The 24998-nt window shown below is 33.1% G+C and overlaps 1 protein-coding gene across 6 annotated transcripts in view; it reads left to right on the forward strand.

Moving 5' to 3' along the window:
* Positions 1–24998, forward strand: part of LOC120626602 — a 71561-nt gene that overhangs the window by 35712 nt on the left and 10851 nt on the right. Inside the window, exon 1 of one of the 6 annotated variants that reach the window (XM_039894212.1) lies at positions 1447–1594. The exons of 2 other annotated variants lie outside the window; for them this stretch is intronic. In XM_039894212.1, the coding sequence (XP_039750146.1) occupies positions 1486–1594 (109 nt within the window). In that variant the 5' untranslated portion in view covers positions 1447–1485. Of the gene's footprint in view, positions 1–1446; positions 1595–4947; positions 5330–9273; positions 9553–14918; positions 15042–24998 lie in introns of those variants that run through there. 3 more of the 6 variants (XM_039894202.1, XM_039894220.1, XM_039894237.1) reach the window with 3 other exon arrangements.

A 24998-nucleotide genomic window follows, 5' to 3' on the forward strand; every position in this document is an offset into this window, starting at 1 on the left:
CCAAGTTCAAAACGGGCATTCAAATCGATTTATTGTCTTATTGAAAACCATAAGCAATGATTTTAAATGTCCGTCTCTGACTTAAAACACAGAAGTCTTACATAACGTTCCAATTTTTCACCAGTTTACCCTTTTATTGTTAAATTTTCATGCGATACGTTTACCGCGTATAGCCCCTAGTATACTTTCCATATCTTTGATGAATACGAGGTCTTGTTACCTTCATGTTTTCATATTGGGTCTTCTTTATAACATTATGCAAAAAAAAAAGACTATTAATACCCTGGCTCAGAAACCTACGTTCCAACTGCAAGTTGCATTAAATATATTCATACCCCGTGATATTATAATTTGTAGCCGTAGTCTATTATTCATATTTTGTTCCTAATAGATTTAAATTAGGCAAAACTACATTTTGCCTAATTTAAATCTATAAAATTTATAATATTTTTGCAAAATATTGAAAGGATATTATTGAAATACGTATTTTTTTGGCAAATAGAAATGCGTAACCCGCATATCTATTTGCAATTTATGCGAGTTCAATGAGTGCAAAGTAATTATTTCACCGATTAAATATAATGTTTAACCGACGGCAAACTGGTGGCCGGGAAATGTCATAATAATAACAATTAGTCTATGGTTATTTTAGTAAGCGCCATCTATTGTCGAATTAATTAACGATCACCAATTCGTAACGTAGTAGTCTGGAGTCTGGTTCTATCATAGATGTCGATGGTAATTTTCTTAATGGTCTGAAACAGACTGGTAAAGTCCGTTTTCTTGGGAAAATGTCAAAGAATTAAAAAACAATTACAATATTGAATAATATCAGAAGACGAAATTCGTTAAAAGTATTTAGTGGATGTTAATGTTGCGTCGATAAACGCCCTCTATCGTCGAATAGCTAAAACACTTGCGTAATTCACATGATAGATGGCGGTGATACACCAGTGCTATATTTCCTGAAAATCATTTTTACTTAACTCTTGTTTTTTTTTTGAATTAATCTTAATACTGTATAAAAGTTTATTATAGTTCGTCTCTTCATTGACTTCTTGTATGACTACCTTCCTGAGCATTGTTTTAAATAAAAAAGGCATCCATTTATAATCTTTTCCAAATTTTCGTTGTCATACTAGTCTACACACACGTGGACACACCTACACCAATCAACTTACCTACCTACGTCACTAAAAGCACTTCTAAATCCTGTTTCCCGATACGAAATATTAAAGATAAGATATTAATATCGCTATGTAATATAAAAGTGGTTAGAATACTTAGTAAGTACTTACCCTGTTTTAACGAACAGTCAGTAATGTCTAGTTTATTTGATAAAGTTTAGAAATTAGCCAAAGAGTGATACCAAAATAATCTATACTAATAATTTACTTAATGAAAGTCATAAATTAATTTAATAAATTTGAAATAAGTAGGTTTTGTACCTACCTACGATGTGTTTATTGTGTAATAGAGTTATAAATGTTTTTACTTAAAATGAGTAGTTATCCGGTTCTTTTGTTACCAATTGTGATAGTTATATCTGCGTTTGCGTGTATTTGTATTCGATTCACTGTCATAGTGCTTTGTGGTAAGTTTAATTTTTTTTTTAATTCACTAATAAATAATAAGAGGGTTATGTTTACAGTAAGTCAACAGTTGCATAAATCACTATTATTTAAACTGCAAAAGGCGTAAAAAAGCGGAGTAGTAAACTAACATTAGATGCATATTGGTTTCTTCGTCTATACCTACGTAGGCTCAATCTGATTAAGTGACGCAACGCGGTCAGATGTCAAGTGAATAATTGCATCCTGCAATGTGCGTCTGCGTATAGTACACAAAAAAAGAGTTAGGGAATTAATAGGATCATTTTTAATTTAACTCACATTTCTTTGCCTATCACAACTTTTAGGAGAGTTATTTTCAAAATAAAAAATTCGATAAAACTTACTATAGTGGTAAAGAATATTTAAATGACAATTTGATCTAAAACTTGACTTGAAATCTTTGACTTAATTAATTTAATTTTCTTGATTAATTATTTTTTATTTCTTCGAATGACTTTGAATATTATTCAGTAGGTAGGTATACACAATATACTGTCAACTACAGTGTGCCAATCTCATAATCAGAAGAGATTTGCACACTGTCGTTGACAGTATATTGCGTAGGAGTCTATTTTAATTATTGTAAAACAACTTATAGTGACCCATAATTCTAGCAAATAAATTATTATTATTATTTGGCTGCATTTTTTATTATACTAATTGACCGACAAAGCAGATGGCCCACCAGATGTTTAGTTTTTCTGAGGTCGTCAGAGAGTGGGAATCCATCGACCATACAACCACGCCCTTCAAAGCAGAACAATGCTGTTTGGGGCAGAAATAAGCATGGCGGTAAAACGGTTACGAAATACTACCTAAGATTTAAGTGTTAAGTAAACAAGAGTAGAGTGAATAGGTATCTCCTAATATGTATATGCGCCCCATCTTAAGCGACTTCTACAATTTCCTTTAGGTGACATTGTGGTATAGCATGTGCCTATATCTTATAGTAAATACAACATCAAACGAGTCACTCTAATTATTAATCGATCTCTAGAGAGCACTAGGGTGCACTTGGATAATGTCAGTCCATCCTATTATCTTCTTCTTCTGCTTATTTGCTTTAGGGGGCAATTATAAAACAATCTTTCTGGGTATACTTACCTCTAGGATATCCAAAGAATATTCAAAGAAATAGTGAGAAGACACAAAAGGACTTTAAAAGCCACTTGAGCTAGTGCAGTGAAGATCTTTTGCTAGTCCTTCAATATTAAGAATAAGAATACCTAAGATAAAGTCGTGGGCCCTAATTCTTAAAGATTGATCAATTAATGAATCTTTTTAGTTTTTAGTGTAGGTACACAATAAAAAAAAAATGTAGTATGAATATCATTAATGCCGGTTCAACTAAGTTTAGGTTATAATAAAAAACATGTCAATAACAATTCCTATAAAGGCTAGATTGTAATTAGAGAAAAGAATCGCGCTGAAAGAAGACCTATATATAAAACTGGTAATATAAAATTTCAAATTTCGATGTTTAACCATTGTGTTGTAGATCATCTGTCAGTAAATCAAGACAAAGACACATCTAGTCTTTAAAGGTATAAATATTGGTTGAAGGTACTTTTTATTCTAACCTTACACGTCCTATGAGAATGCCCAATACGTTAAAAAAATATATTCGGTACAGGAAATCGAGCTGACTAATGGAGGTAATAAAATTTTACCACTTGATTGTTCGCTGGATGCGAATCATCGTCGATATTATCTAGTAGAGTCGATTACTGCCGATTTTAACGAGCGGCAACAGAAAATTAATGTTCTTTATAAGGAATTGCGGTCCCTCGCGATTTCGTCTGCGTATATTCAACCTTAAAAGATAGACTATGCTGTCGCGGGCTTTTCTTAAGAACTTTTAAACGAGAGCAACTTTATATTACATAATTTTATTGAAGCTCTCAAAAGGAAAAAAGAACCCTATTTTGAAACATTCTGCATTGATGCTATGCTCATTTTGGTTTTAGCGTGATGTTATATAGCCGTTTTAGATGAATGAATGAATGAATGAATGATTTATTTATTTCTCCACATTACTTATAAGTATGAGTACACAGAGACACAAGAGTTACACATTTATAATGTGGGGACTGATGCTTGAACTAGGTAGAACCTGTATCTCAAGCGGCAAGCCACCAGGCCCTTTCCCCAGGATAAAATATACAATATAATATAGTTTAAGTAATGTTATAATCACAGTTATTCGGTAATATTTAAATTTAAGTAAGAATAACTTTGTGTTCAATATTTTAAATAATGAATTTCTTTATTTTAACAGAAGATTTAACTTATGCAAAGATTTTAGATTTATTAGAATGAATAGTAATAATTAATTTTAAATTGTAATGTCTTATAAAATGTAGTTTATAGTTTTTCGTGCGTGTATGTGTGTGTGTGTGTGTGTGTGAGTGAGATAAAAGGCTTCCTGAGATTATCGCGTTCAAGTTAACAAACAAACTCTTCAGCTTTATATATTAAATATAAGATTAGGGTTTCTCTTGTATATACCTGTATCATATAAGATGCCCTTTAAAGAGGTGATTACTCTGCTCCATTGAAACAACAGATGCTGAAAACATATTTAAGAACGAGTGATTTAAGAATGTCGACCTCTCTGGTGCAGTGGTGAGTGGTAATAAGTTCAAGCCGGGACGGGTTCAAACCCCGGTAGCGGGTAACTTACGTTAGTAACTTTACGTATGTGATCCGGTGACGGTTATTCCATGAACGAACATATTTAACAAAAAAAAAACAACCGGCTTTGTTTGTTGTGGGCTTCTTCTTAGATCAGGGCGCGTTTGGAACCCTCGTAGCTTTAGTTTTAAGTTGATGAATTTAGTTATCGCTATAAACTCACTTCTATGTTATATTTAACATGTAATGTACGCATCAAAAGAGCCTATTTGAATAAAGAAATATTTGACCTTGACTTTGACTTTTGACGATAGCAAATTTACAGAAAATTACCTTGACCTTAGGCATGAGTAACGCTTTAATCTGTTCGTTAGTGAAAACCGTATGAAAATCCGTTCGGTAGTTTTCAGTTTTTCAGACAGACAGACAGACGAGGAGGGGAACTTTGTTATATATAATATGTAATGATAAAGATAGCAGGTTTAAAACACTGTGAACATTTCAACTCATTGGCTATTACAATTCTGTACAAACCGCTGACAGAGGCATGAACAGATGGAGGCTGGTAGGTATATACCTAAATTATATTTACAGTTATAGTTCTACAGCAATAAAACATTAGTCTTGCCAGTACCGATCTGTATTTTCCTTATTTCAATGTGCTTACGTAAGTAATTCAAACAATTCACAAGTAATCAGCTATAGGCATACGACAATACGCAGTCCAGTTTATTCAATTGTAGTGGACTGAGTTAACATATTTAAATTGTAACTATTTTAATTAATTTATCAGCTGATTAGCAAGAGTAAATTAAAACTACGTATGTTTATTATAATTGAAGTGGAGCAGTTAAAGTGTTTTGCGATTGACTTAATAGATACTATAACTTTTGTGTGTTTAAACATATGTATAAATAAATGAAAAATGGAGTTTTTCGAAGAAGATAGTGACGTTTCTAGTTACAAAAGTCAGTTTATGGATAGTGACACGGTATTGTTTTTAAGCTTAGTTTTCGTGTGTTCATTTTTAATAACTTGTACTTTATCCATAATTTTATACTGCGTCTGCTCGAGTTATTACAGTAAGTTAACTTTATTATATAACTAACCTCTGTCTGCGATTTGTCTGCGTGTGTAATTCATACTAAGTTATAAAAAAAATACGAAAGTGTTTTGTTTATTTGTCCATCCTTTACGTTAACGATTCCCACCTTTTTTTGGGGAAATCCTTATAGATACCACCGCGTCACGACGCGTTGAGGCACGGTGTTTGGGAATTAATAATTTCCAAATTTTCTCTGGTCTGGTTTGGTGGGAGGCTTTGGCCGTGGCTAGTTACCACCCTACCGACAATGACGTGCCGCTAAGCGTTTTAGTGTTTCGGTGTGATGTCGCGTAAAAACCGATTAGCGGTATGACTAGCGTACTCCCTTGGTTTGGCCGCTACCATCTTAGACTGCATCACCACTTACCACCAGGTGAGATTGCAGTCAAGGGCGTACTTGCAGTGGAATAAATAAAAAAAAAGTCCCAACTAAGCAACTAATGAAAATGAATTTTGCATATAGTTACTTGAAAAAAAGGAGAGTACAGGATTTGTAGAAAACCGTAATAAACATCTAGTTTGTTATCAGTGTCTAGCTGTTTCTCCGGGGTTCTTATATTTTTCGGGAATAAAGTGTTGCCTGAGCCTACGTCATTGTGAGGTGAAGGAATAACAGACATTCGAACATACAAAGTCACACATTTAGAGTTTAGTACGTAATAGCCTAGTGGTTAGGACTTCAGCCTCACTTTTAGGGGCCGAGTTTGAGACCCGGCACTCACATCTAACTTTTCTAACGTTAAAGCAAATGAATATCACTTGCCTTTACGGTGAAGAAGAACATCGTGAGGAAACTGGCACTTCTGAGAGTTCTCCATAATATTCTCAAAGGCGTGTGAAGTCTACAAACCGTCTCACTCTGAGAGGAGACCTGTGTCCTGCATTTTGCCAGCAATGGGTTGATATGATAATGATGAAAAACAAACAAATAACTCCCCTTTATAGTATTAATATAGATAAATACATAATTATTTTATTATAAAATAAACATTGTTTAGTAAGTACAGCAAAAAAGGCCTAGCCTACACCGATGCATATTTTTTATCCTGAATTAGTTGCCCCAAGTAGATTGTTATTCGTTTTTCCGCAAGATATTTCGGCTATCTCGGTTTTCCTTCCTTATTTTTATATCATACGTGCTTAATTAGACCTTATAAAGGCCTAGTAATCAACTAACCGCCAGTCTATAAAGTTCAGTTAAATAGTAAAAATAGTATATTACAAGTTAAAGTAGGAACGGTTTTTTCGGGTAATAACAGTGTTAACTTTACAAATTTTAACAGGGTCAGTTTTTGAGACGAGCACGTATGCCAGCTAACTTACTTATTTTAGATAGGCCGACAAAATGTATCTATGGAAAGGCAGGAAAAGATATTTGAAATAATTATTTCTAGCTAAACAAAAATAACAATTAAAACAATACCGGCTTTATGATTTAGTGATCTATTATAAACCTAGTTACAGTGTAATGAAGCAATTTTACTATATCCCTCCTTTTCCGGGCAAAGGCCTCCCCTAATCTCGTCCAGGCTATGGAATCTTGAGCAGTTCTGTGTAAAAATATTTTGTACTAAATGTATAAAATATTTTCGTCTGTTTTTATTTTATTAACGAGGAATTTATTGATTGCTGTCATACAATGCCCGACTCTTAAACTTAACCTGTAAATGACAATAAATTTGGCCAGTTAACATAAAAGTTAGTGAAAATGGACGCTTTCAAGGGAAGTAGTGTTAACTATACCATAATTGTATCGACACCTAATATCCAATTCTATGTGTTTCTTTGCTTAGTGTTTATTACTACATTCGTTTTGGTATATTCAGTTGGCATGATAATTATAGAATGCGTATTGGCAAGTAAGTTACAATACATTTTCAGCTTGTTTCTGTCTTGCGGGAGATTTATCTAAACTCTTATGTAATTCATTTATCTTAATTGATTTCTTATTTATTTATTTAGTTATACTTACTAATAATAAGAATAATAATAAAGTTTTTTATTAGAGGCATATAAACCCATATATCAGCTTTTATATACACAGAAATCTTTAATTAAAAATAAAAAAAATTGGTTGCCTGTAAAGTCGGTATACGGGCGAAAGTTTTACGTGACAACGACTTTGAGTGGTAAAATAATTTTAATGTGAATATTCATTCGTATAGTAGGAAGAAGGATGAAATAATAGTAACAATTTAAAACATTTATTTATACAAAGAATTATATTTAAAACATTAATTTATACAAAGAATCTCGCACTGAATTTCATATTAACAAAATTTTATTTTTACCTTTACACATACATACGTATTTATATACAAATATACATACAATAACTTGCAATACATTTGCGTACAATGAAACAGCGTTTACTACAAAGGGACGCGTGCCTTTCACTTTTTATGTCTGTCTCTCTCGCTCTTAGGCGGGCTAACCATGCCCGAGTGGAAGGGACGCGTGCCTCTCACTCGCTCTCATTGTGAGCGCATAACGTGAGCGGAGCGTAACGCAGTTTCTTGAAGTGTCACCCGGCAAACCAATTTATAAGACGTTGTCACGTCAAAATATACATTAAAACTTACATCTAACTAAAATAGTTAATAAACTTAGTTCAGTTGTCATAGGTTCTTATATTATTTTCTGTTCCAGTCTCGATGAACAGACAGCCAATAGTCTGAAATAATCCCAGTCCTCCCAATCTTAGTAAGACTAAGAAAACATGAAAAAAGTCTAAGCACTAAGTGTTTTGATATATGTTATAGTTTTTATCTGATGCACTAAGAATTATTATGGTGGAGAAGTGACTGCACAAAGCATATATTTTAAAACCCCGTAACTGAGTTATACTTCCCGAAACGCCTCCTCCTACCTGGAATATTAATTTAGGAGTTAGTGCGTTACTTAAAGAAGTATACAATTACTTAACACCGAGCACCGTTTATATCAATTGGGCAGATTATAATATCAGCAAAATGTAATTAAGGCGTTGTTTGATATCAGTTATGTGCTATGGGACTATGGGCCAAATTTCGATGCTCCTACTCAAAAATTTACCCTGTAAATGTCGATTACTTTTCACCCAGTTATCGTAAAACTTATAAGTGAAAATGGAAACTTCCGAGGGAGGTAGCGATAATTCCATAATGAGTGTTCTTTGGTCGCAAACTGCCAATACGACTGTGTTTTTCTGCGTAGTGTTTATTTGTACATTTTTTTGTGTACTAATTTTATTAATACTTACCGACTGCATTCGAAGAGGTTTGGAGAGTAAGTTTATTTACATTTTTTTGATGCTTTAGTTGGACAAGTGATAAGTAAGCTGAGTCTTCAACCATTTGGAGGTAGCTACCCTAATCTTCCCCCCCACTTACCTCAGTAAAGTATTCTGGGGTCAGAAAATAAAATAGCTTGTTTAAATCATTATCTACTAGCGGTCCCGCGCAACTAAGTCCGCGTATAAGTCAATATTAAAACTGACATATGCTTTTTAGAACTTTAAAAGGAGAACACAATTGTCATATCTACATGATTTTATCGAATGTTCAATCGTTTGCACGCAGCCGAAGCTCACCCCGATGATGAAACATTCCTCATTGGTGGTATTGATCTCAGCTTGATGATATAGAGTCCATAGCCTTCCTCGTTAAATGGGCTATCTAACAATGAAAGAATTTTGATGACATTGCCAAATATGATGATCATCATCATTTTTTTCAGATTATATAAAGGAAAAAACTACATTTATGGACCAAGTTTTTTAGAAAAATCGCAATATAATACACACACAAATTTTACCTCACACGTAATTATAGCACTTTTTACGGTACAGGCAAAAATGTCGACATATTATAGCATAATATGGCTAATCATACCAAGTGCTAACGCGCTCTTTGCAACGTCCTTAGTATGTCTCCAACCACACTTTCGTTCAGTTCTACCAACCGCATTGTTTGTTCCATTTTCAAATATGAAATCGCGTTCCATTTTTTTAAATACCCGTCACGATATATACAGATAAAAATAAATAATCGACGATAAGATATTTTATAACACACTCACCGTTGTCAAAGTGGTGTTTAGTAGTGAGTGTTTACAAAATGGAAATGGATTTAATATCGTCCATTATGATAGGACTTTTTATATTTATGTGTTTGTATTTATTCTGGTTATGGTTCTGTTTCGGGTCGTGTGTGGACAGGCGTAAGTTGTTTTTTGTTATTTTGCTATTATTTAGGACTATAAAATCGTTATCATTTTTGTTCTTATTTACACATAGAAATAATCGAAACTAACATCATAGAACTAAGCAGACTGTGTTGGACTGACTAAATAAACTATTAGTAGAGATCGTTAAGAGGTCGTCTTGTAGGTTAAAACCTCTTACTCTCTTTATTTTTAAGTTTTCCGTGATCATTGTTTGTTTAGTTCAGTGGTGTACTAATAAAAACTAAATATTAAGTAAGGCGTGAAAACTTTATAGTCAACCATAATTTTTTTGTAAATATTAAAGTGCCAACAAAATATTTTGATACTTGCATACTGTACCTTGGTGAAGAATTAAAATTCTTGACATTTATTACTATGGCGAAGCGGTGTCCCGTGCACGGGACAGTCAAAGTCCTAACTTCGACTTCACTTTCGGGGGACCGAGTTCGAATCGCATTCAGCATCTCTAACTTTTCTAAGTTATGAATAGTTCACCTTAATGTTCTCAAAGGTGAGTGGAGTCCACCAACATTACGTGGTTTAATTTGCTCGGTTTACAACTTTTTTGTGATGCATATTTACGAAGATATACGGACATTTTTAACATCCAGACAGCCATATAAAATATATCATAATTTAAACCGATTTATTCTTAGAAAATGCCATACGACGAAACAAATAAAGCCGGATAGCGATCTGGAAGTTTACAAAATTTTCGACTAGAAGAAGAAGAAGTCTCTATTGCACATACAAATAGAAAGCCAGGTTAAAACACAAAAAAAACGATAACACAAAACATATGCACAAAGGCTTATCGCTTGAACCTATCTCCTCTAGACAACCTTTGGTTGAAGAAAGATATTACATAAAATGGGATAGTGTATAATGATGATACCCAAATTTTGCTAATTATACATTACATATACAATACATACTAATACTACATATATGTAGTTAAAATATAAATAATTATATATATGTTTATAGATATCCATATATATATCAGTATATAAACTTAAATACATATTACTATAAATTCATTAATTTCTACTAATATTGTTTCTTTAAGATATAAATATAACCTAAAATAAACTATTTAAAACTAAATAAAATCTAAAACGTCCTCGAAACCACCGCAGCGAGGCACAGTTCCTAAGATGCTGGCAGCATTGCCCCTTTGGATGGCCAAACTAATTCGTTGAATAAAAAATATTATTATTATTACTATTTAAGCATACACATACACAGACTAGACAGGAAATAGTCTTTTAACCGCGATTTAAAGATACTTAATAAGAACTTACTTAAAGAGTATTTAATGACGTGGACTGTCTTATTTCCATCGGCAGCTCATTCCATAGCTTAACCAATTTAACCACTAGCATACCTAATGGAGGGCAAAATTGCAAGCCCTAGACTTCGACTAATTCTAAAATTTGAATGAAATCCGAGATTTCCCATTTATAAAATCACAGAGATTATCGTAGCGCCAGAGAGGCCATAACAACCGAAAGTAGTGCCATCCTTTTTAAAATGTTCTCAGCGGAACAGCACCGCATTATTACAGGCGGGTTCACATGATTCTAGTCAGCTTATTCCACCGCCATACTGGAATCAATAGCGTAGCGTAATTTTAAAACCTGAACTAAATAATTTAAATTCACATCGACCCAGTAGGGGGCTCTTAAAGTGTACTGAGTTGTGTTTCTATGATTTTGATTGATTGTGATGACGGAGAGGTGATGGTGTCAAAATGCTTACAAAAGAGGTTCAGTGACAATAATAAAAGAGCAACTACTGAGTTTAATGCTAACTTTTTCTTAATAGCTGTCTTCGAACCTGTGAAAGAGTCACTATGCAGACAGCTTTGACGTTTTTAAAGTGCTACTTGAAATAATGATTTTTGTTGAGATCACTTCTATAGCACAATATTTATCAAATGCCCTTAAGTCTAAGAAGGAGCCGAAAATACACTAAAACGCTTCTTTCTTCTGTTGCTTTATCGTAATCATTTATCACCTCATGGTGTCGCTTCAAAGTTCAAAATTCATTTATTTTTAAGCTGCTGTATAAGGACTTTTGGAACGTCAAGATTTTCTGTCTGTAGTGACTCTACTAGTTTTTGTCTTTAAGTAATTCATCAGTTGTATAGTAACTACTACTGTCTGTTATACATGTTTATTAATAATATATTGTTTAAACGTATATAGGTAGGTCCAAAATTACCTTACGAGTAATATTTGAAAAGCCACTTTAGTACACATGTATTCCTTCAAAGTGGACAATAGGATTATTCCGTTCATTTACTGGACTAGACAGTATACAGTCTAGAAATAAAACGCTGTATACTTACATTGATCCAGTAGCTGGATTGCTATTGGTATTATGTAAATTTGGCATTAGTTCTGCCAATTTAGTTTAGTTAAGGGTTTTGTCGAATACCAATCAGTACGGCTAGCATGGACAGGAGAAATATTTCTTCCCGAGGAATGAACAATATTTTATCTTTCCCACAGTTTTATTAACTCTCCTAGGATGGGCAATATATATCCAAATAAACAGACTGGCTACCTTACGGCGATGATCAAGAATTTGGACTTTAGCCAATAGTGGCGAATCCTCGCCTATAAGTCTCCTGGCTCAGCGAACCAGAGCATCCAAAGCGGCCAACTGGTACTTAGCGGAACCATCTTAAAGATGACTGCAGTACTCCATGCACGACCGAACTTGAGCCTGATATAGAGTAATCATTTGTTGGGTCGCGAATTACCGCTTGATTTTAAAAAATACCAAGTTTTTGGCGGCAATTTGGGCTTTGGATTATAAGGATCTACCGAAGTTGTTGTTAGCTGTAATGTCAACACCCAGTAGATCAATGTGATCAGTAATTGGTACGGATATACTCGTACCTGGAAAAGTCGAATGTCTTGGTTATGTCTTGGTTATTAGCCTTGCAGAGGATTCTTCTGCCTAGTTTCCATCTCTCTCTTTTTTTTCTTAACTGTATAATGTAATCAATCTATTACTAACTTTATAGTATCAATTGTTTTAAAAAAAATAGATAACTGCTACACCGGAAGGTCTAAATAAAATAAGTCACTTAAAAATGATCGTCTCTAACCTTAGTTTCAATTTTGATTTTGATTTAGCGTGGGTTGAGTGGTTACACATCGACTAACACCGACTCGATTATTAAGTGGTGAACTGAGGTAATAGGAAGTCGTCAGTTAGTGGTCATCTTGGTAATAAAGAGGAGTTTATCTTTAGCAGAACTGCATTACGCTCTTGTTTCATATAATTTTATAATTGTATTGTAATACAATTTTTGATTAGCAATTATTGTTTTTTTTTAAGTTGGTAAATAATCAAGCGTTTCTAATTCAAATTCTTATAATGATTTCAAATTTTAATATTTTATTTACAACTTTTTGTAAAGTACCCAGTGGCGTGCATTGAGGGTATGCACAGGGCATGCGGATGATATAAAATGAAGAAAATCTCCTGTACGAGTTATAAATACTTAAGGGTAGGCTTTTTATTACTCTGACAATTTATATCCTTAAGTTTTTTATAACTCGTACTGCACAATCACCAGATGAGATAAGAGTTAACTTGTAGTGGAACAAAATATAAAAAAAACTCAACAATTCGCACTGATCCAGCGTGGTTGACTACGACCTAAACCATTCTTATATTGAGACCCTTGCGCTGTAGTGGGCCGGTAATGGGTTATCTTGGAATAGACATCCTTGGAATAGCCATATCCATGGCTATCCTTGGAATAGACATAGGATACTTCGCTTCCTTTTTCCCTACTAATACGCTACACTGTCATAGGCCAGTATGGAACTTTTAATAGTGTTGAATTACGATTTACGATTGATGTATCAGTCGCCGATAATTTCCCTGAATCGCTATCATTAATTATTCTAGAAAATAAATTATCTCAAAAGGAAGTATTGTTTTATTTACTTAGGGTTAATATTAGGCAGCAAAACAAAGATCGTTGGAAACATTTTTTTTATGATTGTATTTTATTGATTAGGTTCGATAACCACATACAATTATTATTTCGCTATACTATATTATAAATAGGATATCTATAGGTTTATTTACGTGAAAATTTTCTTCGCATTATATGCATTGAAATCGATACGAGTGTGTGTTTCTGACAGTTCGTCTACTAGATATAGACGTATATATATATACGATGATAGACAAGTTCAAGAAATACCTAAGTCCAAACTTATAATATTGTACTAAACAATAGGAACGACGCACACATTTGCAAGTAATTGTAAAAATCAGCCAGTGCGCAGTAAAGCTAGGGTTGACACAATTTTTGAGACAAATATAATTATTTATATTTCAAGAGCTTATCTTGTATCTTTTGTATAACAATAACAATAACATGAAAATTTCGTAACGGTAAAATAAATTGTCTTCAACAGTGGATTGCACCTCATACATGCACTAGAGCAGTGCCTACCCCAACATTTTTATATAGCAGTGAGGAGCTCTGCAGCTACCCACGTTTGCTAGAAAATACATATAAATAGCTAAGATCTGCAACGAACCAGTTTAGGTGTTGTAACTTATAATATCGTTTACATTTTCATATTAGAATGTATTTTTTGTTAAATGAAATACTAGCACCAAGCTTCGCTGTGGCTGTCAGAAAGTTAATACAAAAACTTTTATTTAAAGACTATGTAAAATTTTCTATTTTATCAATCGAATCCAATTTTAAAGTTAACATACGGCAGCTTAATTACTTTAAACATGCGCATAGATATTTTTTATTTATTATCCCCACAATAATTGCTCTACACACGTTTTATTTCGGATCCGCTTTAAAACGCAATATTGCGTTTATCATTACTAATATTATACAAACGCTGTTTTTTCGATTACTCTTCACGCCCAAACTAAGAAATCTATAAAAAAAAAAAACTAATAACTTTGGAGTATCTGAATGAGAGCCTGTGAAAAAGTGGAATAAACGCGGACGAAGTATACAGAGAAATGAATGTTGCATACAACTTCGTTGGTCACACAACACTAAAACTTTGTGTGTAATTCGACAGACCTATTACAAGATTACTTTACGATTATCCTCTGGGGTGAAAAGAACAAGGCACGCCGCCTTCTGGCCTGATATTTGTTGGGTGACGAACTTATGGTTGGCAACCCTAAAGAATAATATGTAGCTGCGCTGCTTTTAATGCTCACAAGTATTGCTAGACATCGGGCCTTATCATATCATACATATAATCGTCCGATACAGGGGTACCTACTTATCACATTTATGATCCTTTAATTTTTCTGATAATAACAACCATTTGTCGTGCCAGGTCTGTGACAAAACAACTAATTTCTCAACTTTCCGTACACAATGGCGAATTTGACGTGTTTGCTGATTTTCATGACGCTCAATATCATTTTGTTCTGGATTTTATACGGATTGCTGGTGAAATACTATGGTAAGTCATTAAATGATTTACTGGTTTTATCAACATCATCATATTATACATTGGACGTCCACACTCCATTTTTGGGCATAGGTCCTTTGTAAGCATTTCACGCCTTATCACTTGAGTTTGATCTTGTTTCTCGGACAAGCCAACTTTTTTATTTGTCCACATTTGATATAACACGTATCTGTATTATTTGGATAATATTTCCACCCATGCGCTTGAAAAATGGATAAAGTCTGTGGAAGAAGATAAACATTTTATCCTTTCCCCTGCGTAAAAAAAATCTCGTGTTACCGCTACACGGCTTATCAGCTTAACTGATCTTGACGAAATTTGGTACAGACATAGCTTGAGGTACAGGCATCCTAGAAACGGACAGATTTTCCATCCCGGGAAAAAAATGGTTCCAGCTATAATTTAAAGACTGAAACAAACGCGAGCGAAATGCAGGCTACCAGGCCTACAGCTTCTAAGACAATACAATAAAAACAAATTCGCTCTCAAATGAACTAATATATGTATGGCAATGCTTTTAGGGTAAAGGTGGTTAACCTTTGGAATGAGCTAACGAGAGAAATAAGACAGTCTAAATCTCTAAACATCTTTAAATATATCTATATATATATATATATATATATATATAAATCATATAATATGAATATATATATATACTCATATATATCATCTTTCTATGTCTTATGTAGTATTAGTATGTAAAGTACATGTAATGTATATCAATTATTTATTTTTAAATTGAATGTTGAATGTTGTTTTCCGTACGAAACATACTTCATCAACCAAAGGTTGTCTGGAGGAGATCGCTTCAAGCGATAAGGCCACCTTTGCGCATATATATTTACTTACCCTTTGTTTTGTTCTGTTTGTTTTTTTTCCTATATGTGCAATAAAGACTTTCTATCTATCTATCTAATAGCTAATATAGGCTTACGGGTCTAGCGCAGGTTGTTAAAATCGACGGTATCCAGTAGCCGACACAAGACACTGCTACAATGGTTTCCTGTGACGCTATCCGGTGTCGGAAACAACTAATGTCTTTGGCCCAACGACGCAACGCCTTAACATAAGAGGAAATGCATTTTATCCGATCCTGTTATGGCAAAGTGTCGCGAATATTTCTTGTGTACGTCAGTGTAGATGAAATTTTACTTATATTGATAGAGTATCTAACTGCTGAATTATTAACGACTTTTCTTCGGTGGTCTCTGCGTTTTGATCTAGTGGCAGAGTCGTATCAAACAATCAGACTTTATGTTTCGAAGCCGCTTTATAGGTAGGCTCGATTAAAAAAGTAACATTTGAATATGGAGTGGGTTGACGTGTAAACGACGTAGTTTTAGACGTATATTTTAGTACTGCTAACGTTTTTGTGCCGGAATTAAAGTCCTTATTTAAGATGCCGTCAAGCCTTCAAGGTACCTACAAAGACAGCGGTGATAGCCTAGTAAGGACAAGGTAAGGATTTCGGCTACACTTTCGAGGGTCCGAGTTTGAATCCTAGCGCGCACCTCTATCTGTTCTAAGTTATTTGCATTATAAGCAATTAATATATCACTTCCTTCAACGGTGAATGGAAACATCGTGAGGGAATCTGCCTGAGAGTTCTCCATAATGTTCGCAAAGGTTTGGAGTGTGTGTGGAGTCCATCAATCCGCACTGGGCCAGCGTGGTGGGCTACGGCCTAAGCTTATCACTTTGAGGGTGCTACTACTACTACTTCGTGTAGTTTTGAGGAATTAACCTGTATGAGGAAACCCAGGATTTCGTGATCGAGAGTATGTCACACGGATGTGTTTTTTTTTTTATGGATCACCTACCCCGTTATTCGTTCCATCACCCTTTGACCGGATATGGATTTTTTCGCCATAACTTTACTATCAATATTCATTCCGCGAAAACTCCTGCTCCTGCGCGCGCATCCTTAATAAATAAATGAATGTTGCACTATTTCTATACAAAATTGTGCCGAGCTGTTGCTGAGAACTGAAAGGATAAAAAAACAAGCCCGCTTTTATATTATTATTATTATTACGCTTTTATATTATTAGTTCGGATGGTTACAAGTGCTGCTAAATTTTAAATTAATTTCAATATATAAGGGGTTTTTTGTATCAGGGAATAATCATTTTCCTTTTAATGACGTCAGGGTACGAAACCTTGATTAATATTGATGAATGTTTCCTTCCTTGTTTGCAAAAAGGAATAACCAATTTTAAATCGTATTCAAAATAGCGATATTAAATTTATTTTACACGTAATTAAATTTTAAGATATCACAAAGCAATACTAGAAAGTGAATCCTACTTCGTCTGGATAAAGTCATAGAGAAAAAAAATTGGCTGGATTAGTAATGATAAGACGAGAATAACCTTTACCAATCCGCATTTTACCAGCGTGGTGAACTACGGCCTAAACTCTCAGAGAAGTAATCGGTAATGGGTCGACGATGATGACAAAAGATAGTAAATATTATTGTAGTACGCTAATAAAGAAAATTGTTAGAAATATTGGGTTACGGTTAATTAAATAAATACAGTGCACATATTTAGAAGTTACTGTGTATTTACTTTGTACCTCGAGATTTATTTTAGTTACCTACTAGGTAAACATTTTTCATACTAATTCTTTACTTTCGATTTATTTAAAGCAGGTACTTATTACTTAGACTCTAAATTACTAGGACTCGTTAGATTGGTTTTCTGTATCACGGTCGCCCTTGCTACTCCGTTTCCAATTACCATCCTGTTTATAGAATATACCGATTTAGAAACAAATATACATAAGGTAGGTGTATCTATATGTGGATTATTTTCTGTATCTATACAGAGTTTGTTTTTTTTTTCGAACGTGCTAATCTCTGGGTCTAGCAACTGGTCGGATTTAAATATTTTTTTACATTTGATAGCCTATATGAAATAATATGATCAACAATAATTCGCTTGAATCCGGAGGATTAAGCATCCCAAAAGCCTAAACCTTTGGACTGGAATTATTGTGATTTTAAAGACAAGGGTCAGAAGGGTTTTTGGAAATTATCTTCCAGGATAAAATAAATAGTATTTCAATTTTCTTCAATTTATTTATTTATTAATTATTAATTTAGTTTATCTATTCCACCGGTATATCATATAAAGCGTTGTGACCTGAAGATAGTAAATTAAATTTCATAGACAAAATTCAATGTACCTACGCACCCACCTCGAACATTTATATCATTCTGTTTTTTTTCCTTTCATATAATTTTTCCTGTAAATTCGTCAAAGGTTTGTCACTAAGACCATAGATATAGAGAAGACTATACTGCACTGCCTGCTGTAACGCAGTTTAAACTACCGCAGAAGACAGGGCTTCACTAATGAAATGTATATGTGTTATTATTATAGAAAATGTGAATTTTTCGCGGACTAATTCACAGCCTACAGGTAGTTTTGTATATAACAACAATCATATGCTTATGACGTCATATTATATTTATAAAATATTCGTTTAATTTGAAATCAACTATATCACAATGAAAACAATGACCAAATTAAAAATGAGCAAGGTACAATCACGTCATGCTATCAGAGAAATTAATAAATTTATCGGCGAATTATATTCCTTATAGATAAAGTACGATTAGATTGGCACAATTATTATGTACATCTTTATGAATTTTAAAAATATTAATCGCATTGTACGTGTTACAAGAAGCAACAAATTAAGTTTATACAATTTAAACAATAACAGTGAAAATAATTTATTAAAAGTGAACAGAAGTGGTCATTAAAACCGATTTGGAATGTATCCGGCTTTTATATTTTGGATGACATTCCTCATAATTTTTGTCTTAATATTGGCATATCAACAAATGAGTGAGTAATTTAATCTTTTATTTTGTGGAGTTATCCATCGAACCTATTCCACTGCCTATGTTATGATATTACTAGGTGTTGCCCGAATTCTTTGTTTTTTATTAATTTTTTTTTACATGGAACTGTTTGTTTTCTCGGGAGAAAAAGTAGCCTTTTTGCTCTCCATCTTTTTAACTAACTCTATTGGTTCCTTAGTTGGGGCTTAGGTGAAGGACGAACAATCTAACCCATTTTCGCATTTATAATATTAGTTACAATTGATCGATCACTGGAACAAAATGTAATAGCAGAATTAGGACTTTGCATCAACTGCTCTCCTAGTACAAGATATATTTTGCTTTCTTTATTTTCTATAGTTCTGTTTAGTTAACTCTTTTATTTTTTATTATTTACAACAGTTCCTCGTGACTTCGGCTGCGTATGAGCTTACCTTAAAAGATATTGCAGACGCGAATTTTTTTTAAGAACTTTTAAAGAGGAACAATTAACATAACTTTGGCATTACTTTAACAGTTTACGCATCGTACGCATCGGAAGCTCTCGAAAGGAACAATTTTATCCATTTTTGCAACAGTTTTCATTGATACTCCGTTCCAATTGGTCGTAGCGTGATGTAATATAACCTAAAGCTTTCCTCAATAAATGGTGTATCAGAGCAGTAGTTCCAGCAATAGTTATATAGCATGCACAGCTGTTCGCAGCGTATCGTCTGCAAAAGGTCATTTGTGGGGCTGAGTTTTTTTATAGTATGATTCCTAAAGTAATTTTGGACCTACCTGCATAAGTTTAAACAATGTTTTAAAACGTATTTATTACAGCGAGTGTCCTAACCACAAGATTGCATATATTTTGGGAACTAGCTACTGCAGACTCTGAAGAATCTGCCTTCCTAACTGTTCGTAGAGTCTAACAGACACTTTACTTGAAAGGTATTAGGCTTATACCTACTATAAATAAATTATTTTCTTCTATAGCAACGCGAATTCCTGACTCATAGACCCCTCCCATTACTTTAATCTTTCATAGGCTCTTTCTCTAAGTTTTCATATCCTGGTTAGAAGACAGAGTGGCACAAAGCAACAATGCACCGCTAAAATTTTCCGCCCCTTTCCACTTCCTTTACCTTAATCAATCAAGATTATGTTGACAATGAATTCTTAAGTTGCGATACACTACGATAGGTCGATTCGAGTTATTTGTTTGCCGATAAAAGTTACAACATAATATAAAAGTTATAAATAAAATATTAGTCCGTATCTAAGATTCTTCAATAGTTGAATAGATATAAATTAATCATATTTAATCACGGGAAATTCCATTTATAATTCACATAATCTATACTTATAATAAAACTGTACCTGAAAGATTTATGTACAATTAATATATTTTGAAAATTTTGATCGGGTATGCTTTATAATCGATACTGAGTCCAAAACAGATTTTTATTTAACTTTAGTCCGTCTGTCTGTCTGTCTGTCCGGACATCACGTGAAAACTACTGAACGGATTTAAAGAAAATTTGGTATAATGGTAGCTGATATCCCGGGTTAACATATAGGATACTTTTCATACCGATGAACAATAAGTTTCCTCCGGGAAACGGGATGAATATTTTTATCAATGTTACTTCATAGCTCCGTTAAATTTGAACCGATTTTAATAATTCTTTTTTTATTTGAAAGTGTATACTAACAAGCATATATTATTGTCTATTTTCAATGAAGATCGGATAAAAATTGTCGGAGATAAAGGACGTAACTCTTCACAGCCACTAACAAGTCGCAAGGCATATGGTACAACGATAGAATGCATGCGTACCATCCTACTGATATTATAAATGCGAAAGTTTGTGAGGATAGATGTATGGATGGATGGATGTAAGTATGGATGGATGGTTTTAGTCTATACTTTACTATGGTTTTCTCTTAATTGCCTGAAATATAACGATATAACGATATTTTCTAAAGATGTCATGTCGACTTAAAGTTTTACTGGCGTACGCCGCGAAAATTATTGATGATTCATAAAAATAATGTACAACAATGTTTAAAGTAATCGTAATTATCTAAAAAAGAATCCGCAGGTTATATGTCTTACTATTATGGTTAAGACACAATAACTGCTTTTTTAATATATTTTTTTCAAAACACGGGTATAATCGTAAGATGTTGATATTCCTATCATGATATTAATCCTTATCCAAATAAATAGTTTTGTAAATATTAATTTTGATTATATACCTGCAAATTCCTTTTTAAACTATTCAAATTAAACCTATCGCTTAGACGTTGTGACCGGGTATAGAAACGCAAAAAGCAAGAAAAATGCAGCGGGCCGCCCAGCCGCGAATAACATAGTTTGGAAATAAAACTGGACCTGGTAGGTAGCGTTGCAATTGTTTTCTAGGTTTTTTAATATATTAAAACCTCTAATAACCGAATCAGTTCAGACGAAGTTGCGCGGGTCAGCTAGTATGGTAATATGATATTTAAAAAAGCAGTTAAGGCCCACTATAATATTCATATGGACGACGACTTTTAATATTATATGTATTTACTTTTTTTAAGTTAATATTGTATATATTACTTTATTCTATGTTTATTAATCATATTATGTAATTTTGTATTTAAATAAAGTAAATTAGTTTATGAAGTTATTCACATGTATGTGTTTTAACATTTTTGTACCACCAACAGCGTGTTTTCCTCTTATATTATCAATATTGCCGGAGATCTGTTTGGTGTGGAGTATAAGGATTGAAGAAATTATAAATTACACCACACAGATTCTCATGCTTATCGCGGAGTATAGCAAATTAAGCTTAATATTGATCATATATCATGGATTTCCGCAAAGTAACGCCTGCTTCTATCCAATGTTTTCCTCTTGTTGCCTAATTCTTAGCAGTTGTCTGGCAAGGATCGCTTTTAAGCGATAAGGCTGCCTTTTGTATTCTACTTCCTTCATGTTCCTTTTTTTGTTTCTCGTTCTTCTTCTTTCTTCCGTATGTTTCTATTCTATTCTGTATGTGGTTGTTTTAAATAAAGTTAAGGAGACTCCAGACTAAGTCACTTTTAAAATAAAAAAAAAAACAAAATTAAAATCCGTTCATCCGTTCGGGAAATACCATGCTAGGGCATGAAATAAACACATACACCCACCCACACACACACATACAAACACACACACATGAAACAAGTGAAGCCGCCGAAATATGAATGGAATTTTTTATTGGAAAAGTCAATACAAAGAGTATCTTAGTGAAACTGTGATGCCAGTAAATCTTCTGACACCTAACCCACTGTTGAATTTCATTATATTTTTTGGATCGAAAATTCAATAGGTACTTATGTGTGTAAAAATCAAAATGTGCTTATACATTTCAATACCGATTTAAAGTCAATGGATAGCATGAAGATGTCCAATCGCCCCGACTGATAATATCATATTTTATCAGTGTCTCTGACAGTAGGTAACTGATTGAGGAAAAATTCAGCAACAGTTTCAGAGAATAAAGTGGTTTTAACACGACCGACGACTCCTAAAAAAAACCTAAAAAGTCACCGTAAGCTTGCTTAAGCAAACTTAATAGTGTCGACATAAAATTATTTTGAGCTTTATCTGTTTTAAATACAAAAAAATAGTTCAAAGATTAAAATTAAAGGAGTTTTTACCTGGTTTGAAGATTTCGAAATTTAGTTCAAAAGTGTTTTGGTTATTTAAAAGTGGTTTTTCTTGTATACAAGTGAATTTTCTTAAACAATATGGTGCCCGATCATCATGCTCTAGTGCAACCGTCTTCCTACACCGGAAGTACATCTAGTGTTGTGTACATTTCCGTTTTTTCGACATTATTGGTAATGTCTTTTATAGTGATGTGTATAAAGATGTCATCGATGAGTAAGTTTTTGCTGACACTTTTTTTGGTTATACTGCGTTGTTTACATATTTAAGAAGATCTTCCAGAAGATAAAACATTTCTAATTTCCGAATGGTTTTTATCATTGAACTTGTAGTAGGTAAATCTTAAAAGAATCTGATATATCATCACATCTATGGCACATTATTTTTAGTTGGATGCAAGTCGATCTGACCTCCAGGGAGTTGAAACCTGTGCGACCTAAAAGAAATTTGTTTGGGTACATAATGAGGTAATACCCATAGCAGCGCTTTTACAACTATCTCAGAACGGCCTTCTTCACTTTTTCAAAAATGAGCCCGTATTTATAGTATAGATTTCTTAAAACATAATACCCCAAGATTATTTTAAGATACTAGCGGAACCGGCGGAAGTCGTCTTGCCCGGTAAAGCAGCGCGACCGACCGGGTCCAATTTAACTTTTAAATCATCCAGGAACCCATTGAAATACACACACAAAATTCCATCAAAATCGGTCCGGCTATTTTAGAGGAATTAGGTGACACACTTACATTATAAATATATAATAATAATTATGTATATGGCTATCGTTTTGTGTATTTTTCTCACCGTTTAAACCTCCCCTGGACTTCCACAAATATTTCAAGACCAAAATTAGCCAAATCGGTCCAGCCGTTCTCGAGTTTTAGTGAGACTAACGAACAGCAATCCAATTATATATATATTTATATATAAATATATATATATATATATATATATATATAAATATATATATATATAGAAGATTTTGAAAAATAATGTTTATAATCAGTTATAATTATACTTATCGACGAAAGTCTCTATTGTGTATTATTTAATGTAGCTACAAAAAGTAATAAATCATTGACATAACATATAAGCATAGATATATTTTTGGGAGATAAACATTTATCTGAAATATGTTATGAAAGATAATAATAAAAATTATTACGACGTTATCGCACACCGGCTCGGTAAATACAAATTTAGATAAGAAATAACGATTGGCTCCTTTATACTTAAAACAAGCATACATTTTAGCAGGCTGCTCAAAAAGCTCATGAAATCATTAGGCACACCGCATGTACGCAATATTATTGTCAATATTTAGATTATTTTTTTATATTCAACTACCCTTAGCCACAAGTCAGCCTTCGAAATTAACTAAATTATTATTATTAAATATATAAGGATTATTCATAGATTAATTATATTGCTTATAGCCCATTATTTGCTGACCTGCCTTTTTTATTTTAATTAATTTATTTGCATCCATCCATGCCTTAGCATAGTCTAGAGGCCCTGTCAGCAATAAGAAAAAATTTGACCCTAAAATTACAAATACATGATTTCTGTCTTAGGATTCTTTCTATTAGTAGAAATATATATATATATATGACTCATTATTCTGACATATTTATTATATATATATATATATATATGTCAAAATAATGAGTCACTATTAGGGATCTTCAAGATCGATACTAAAGAATTGCTCAACCGCTTGTTTAGTCATTAAATTATGTTAAAATTACTGTAATATGCTATGAAGATCAATAGAAATAATGCGTTTATTTAATTTTCAATAACATAATATTAGTGTATATTTACCTTACCAATCTTTCCTTCTTTTTTAGAACTAGCTGTTGCCAAAAATTAAACAATCCCATTATCGGTCCACTACACGGGTCTGTTTATTTATTTATTAATTTCAGCAAACACCAATGTACAAAAATTAAAAAATAGGCTTAGCTAATTAAATAGCACTCGCACAATATCCACATAAATCTTCTTTGACCTGGTTAACTTTTACGCAAAATAGTAGGTAAGTACAGGTACCAGACAGTTTCTTGTTAGTTTCAGTAGATGATCATCGGTCAAAGTAGTTACCTACTATACCATTTTTCTCGAGATAAGATACATATAAGATATGTCAGTTTAAACGCAGATAAACTACATCGAAAGACTTCAGATGAGATTATAACCACTTATTTCATTTCAAACAAGTTGCATGCTTTGTGTCTTCTAAAATGAACAAAGAAATATTTAATAATTTTAACGTGAATGTGTTGAATACGTAATTATAAAAAGTGAATTGGCATTCTAATAATTTGTTACAGCAATTTTTTGTGAGTGTCTACTTTTATTACGAAGTGAATCACTCGGTTTGTTTGTTAATCAAACATTCTGGGA

Source organism: Pararge aegeria, chromosome 1 (assembly GCF_905163445.1).
Source record: "Pararge aegeria chromosome 1, ilParAegt1.1, whole genome shotgun sequence".
In the NCBI taxonomy this organism is placed as follows: Eukaryota; Metazoa; Arthropoda; class Insecta; order Lepidoptera; family Nymphalidae; genus Pararge; species Pararge aegeria.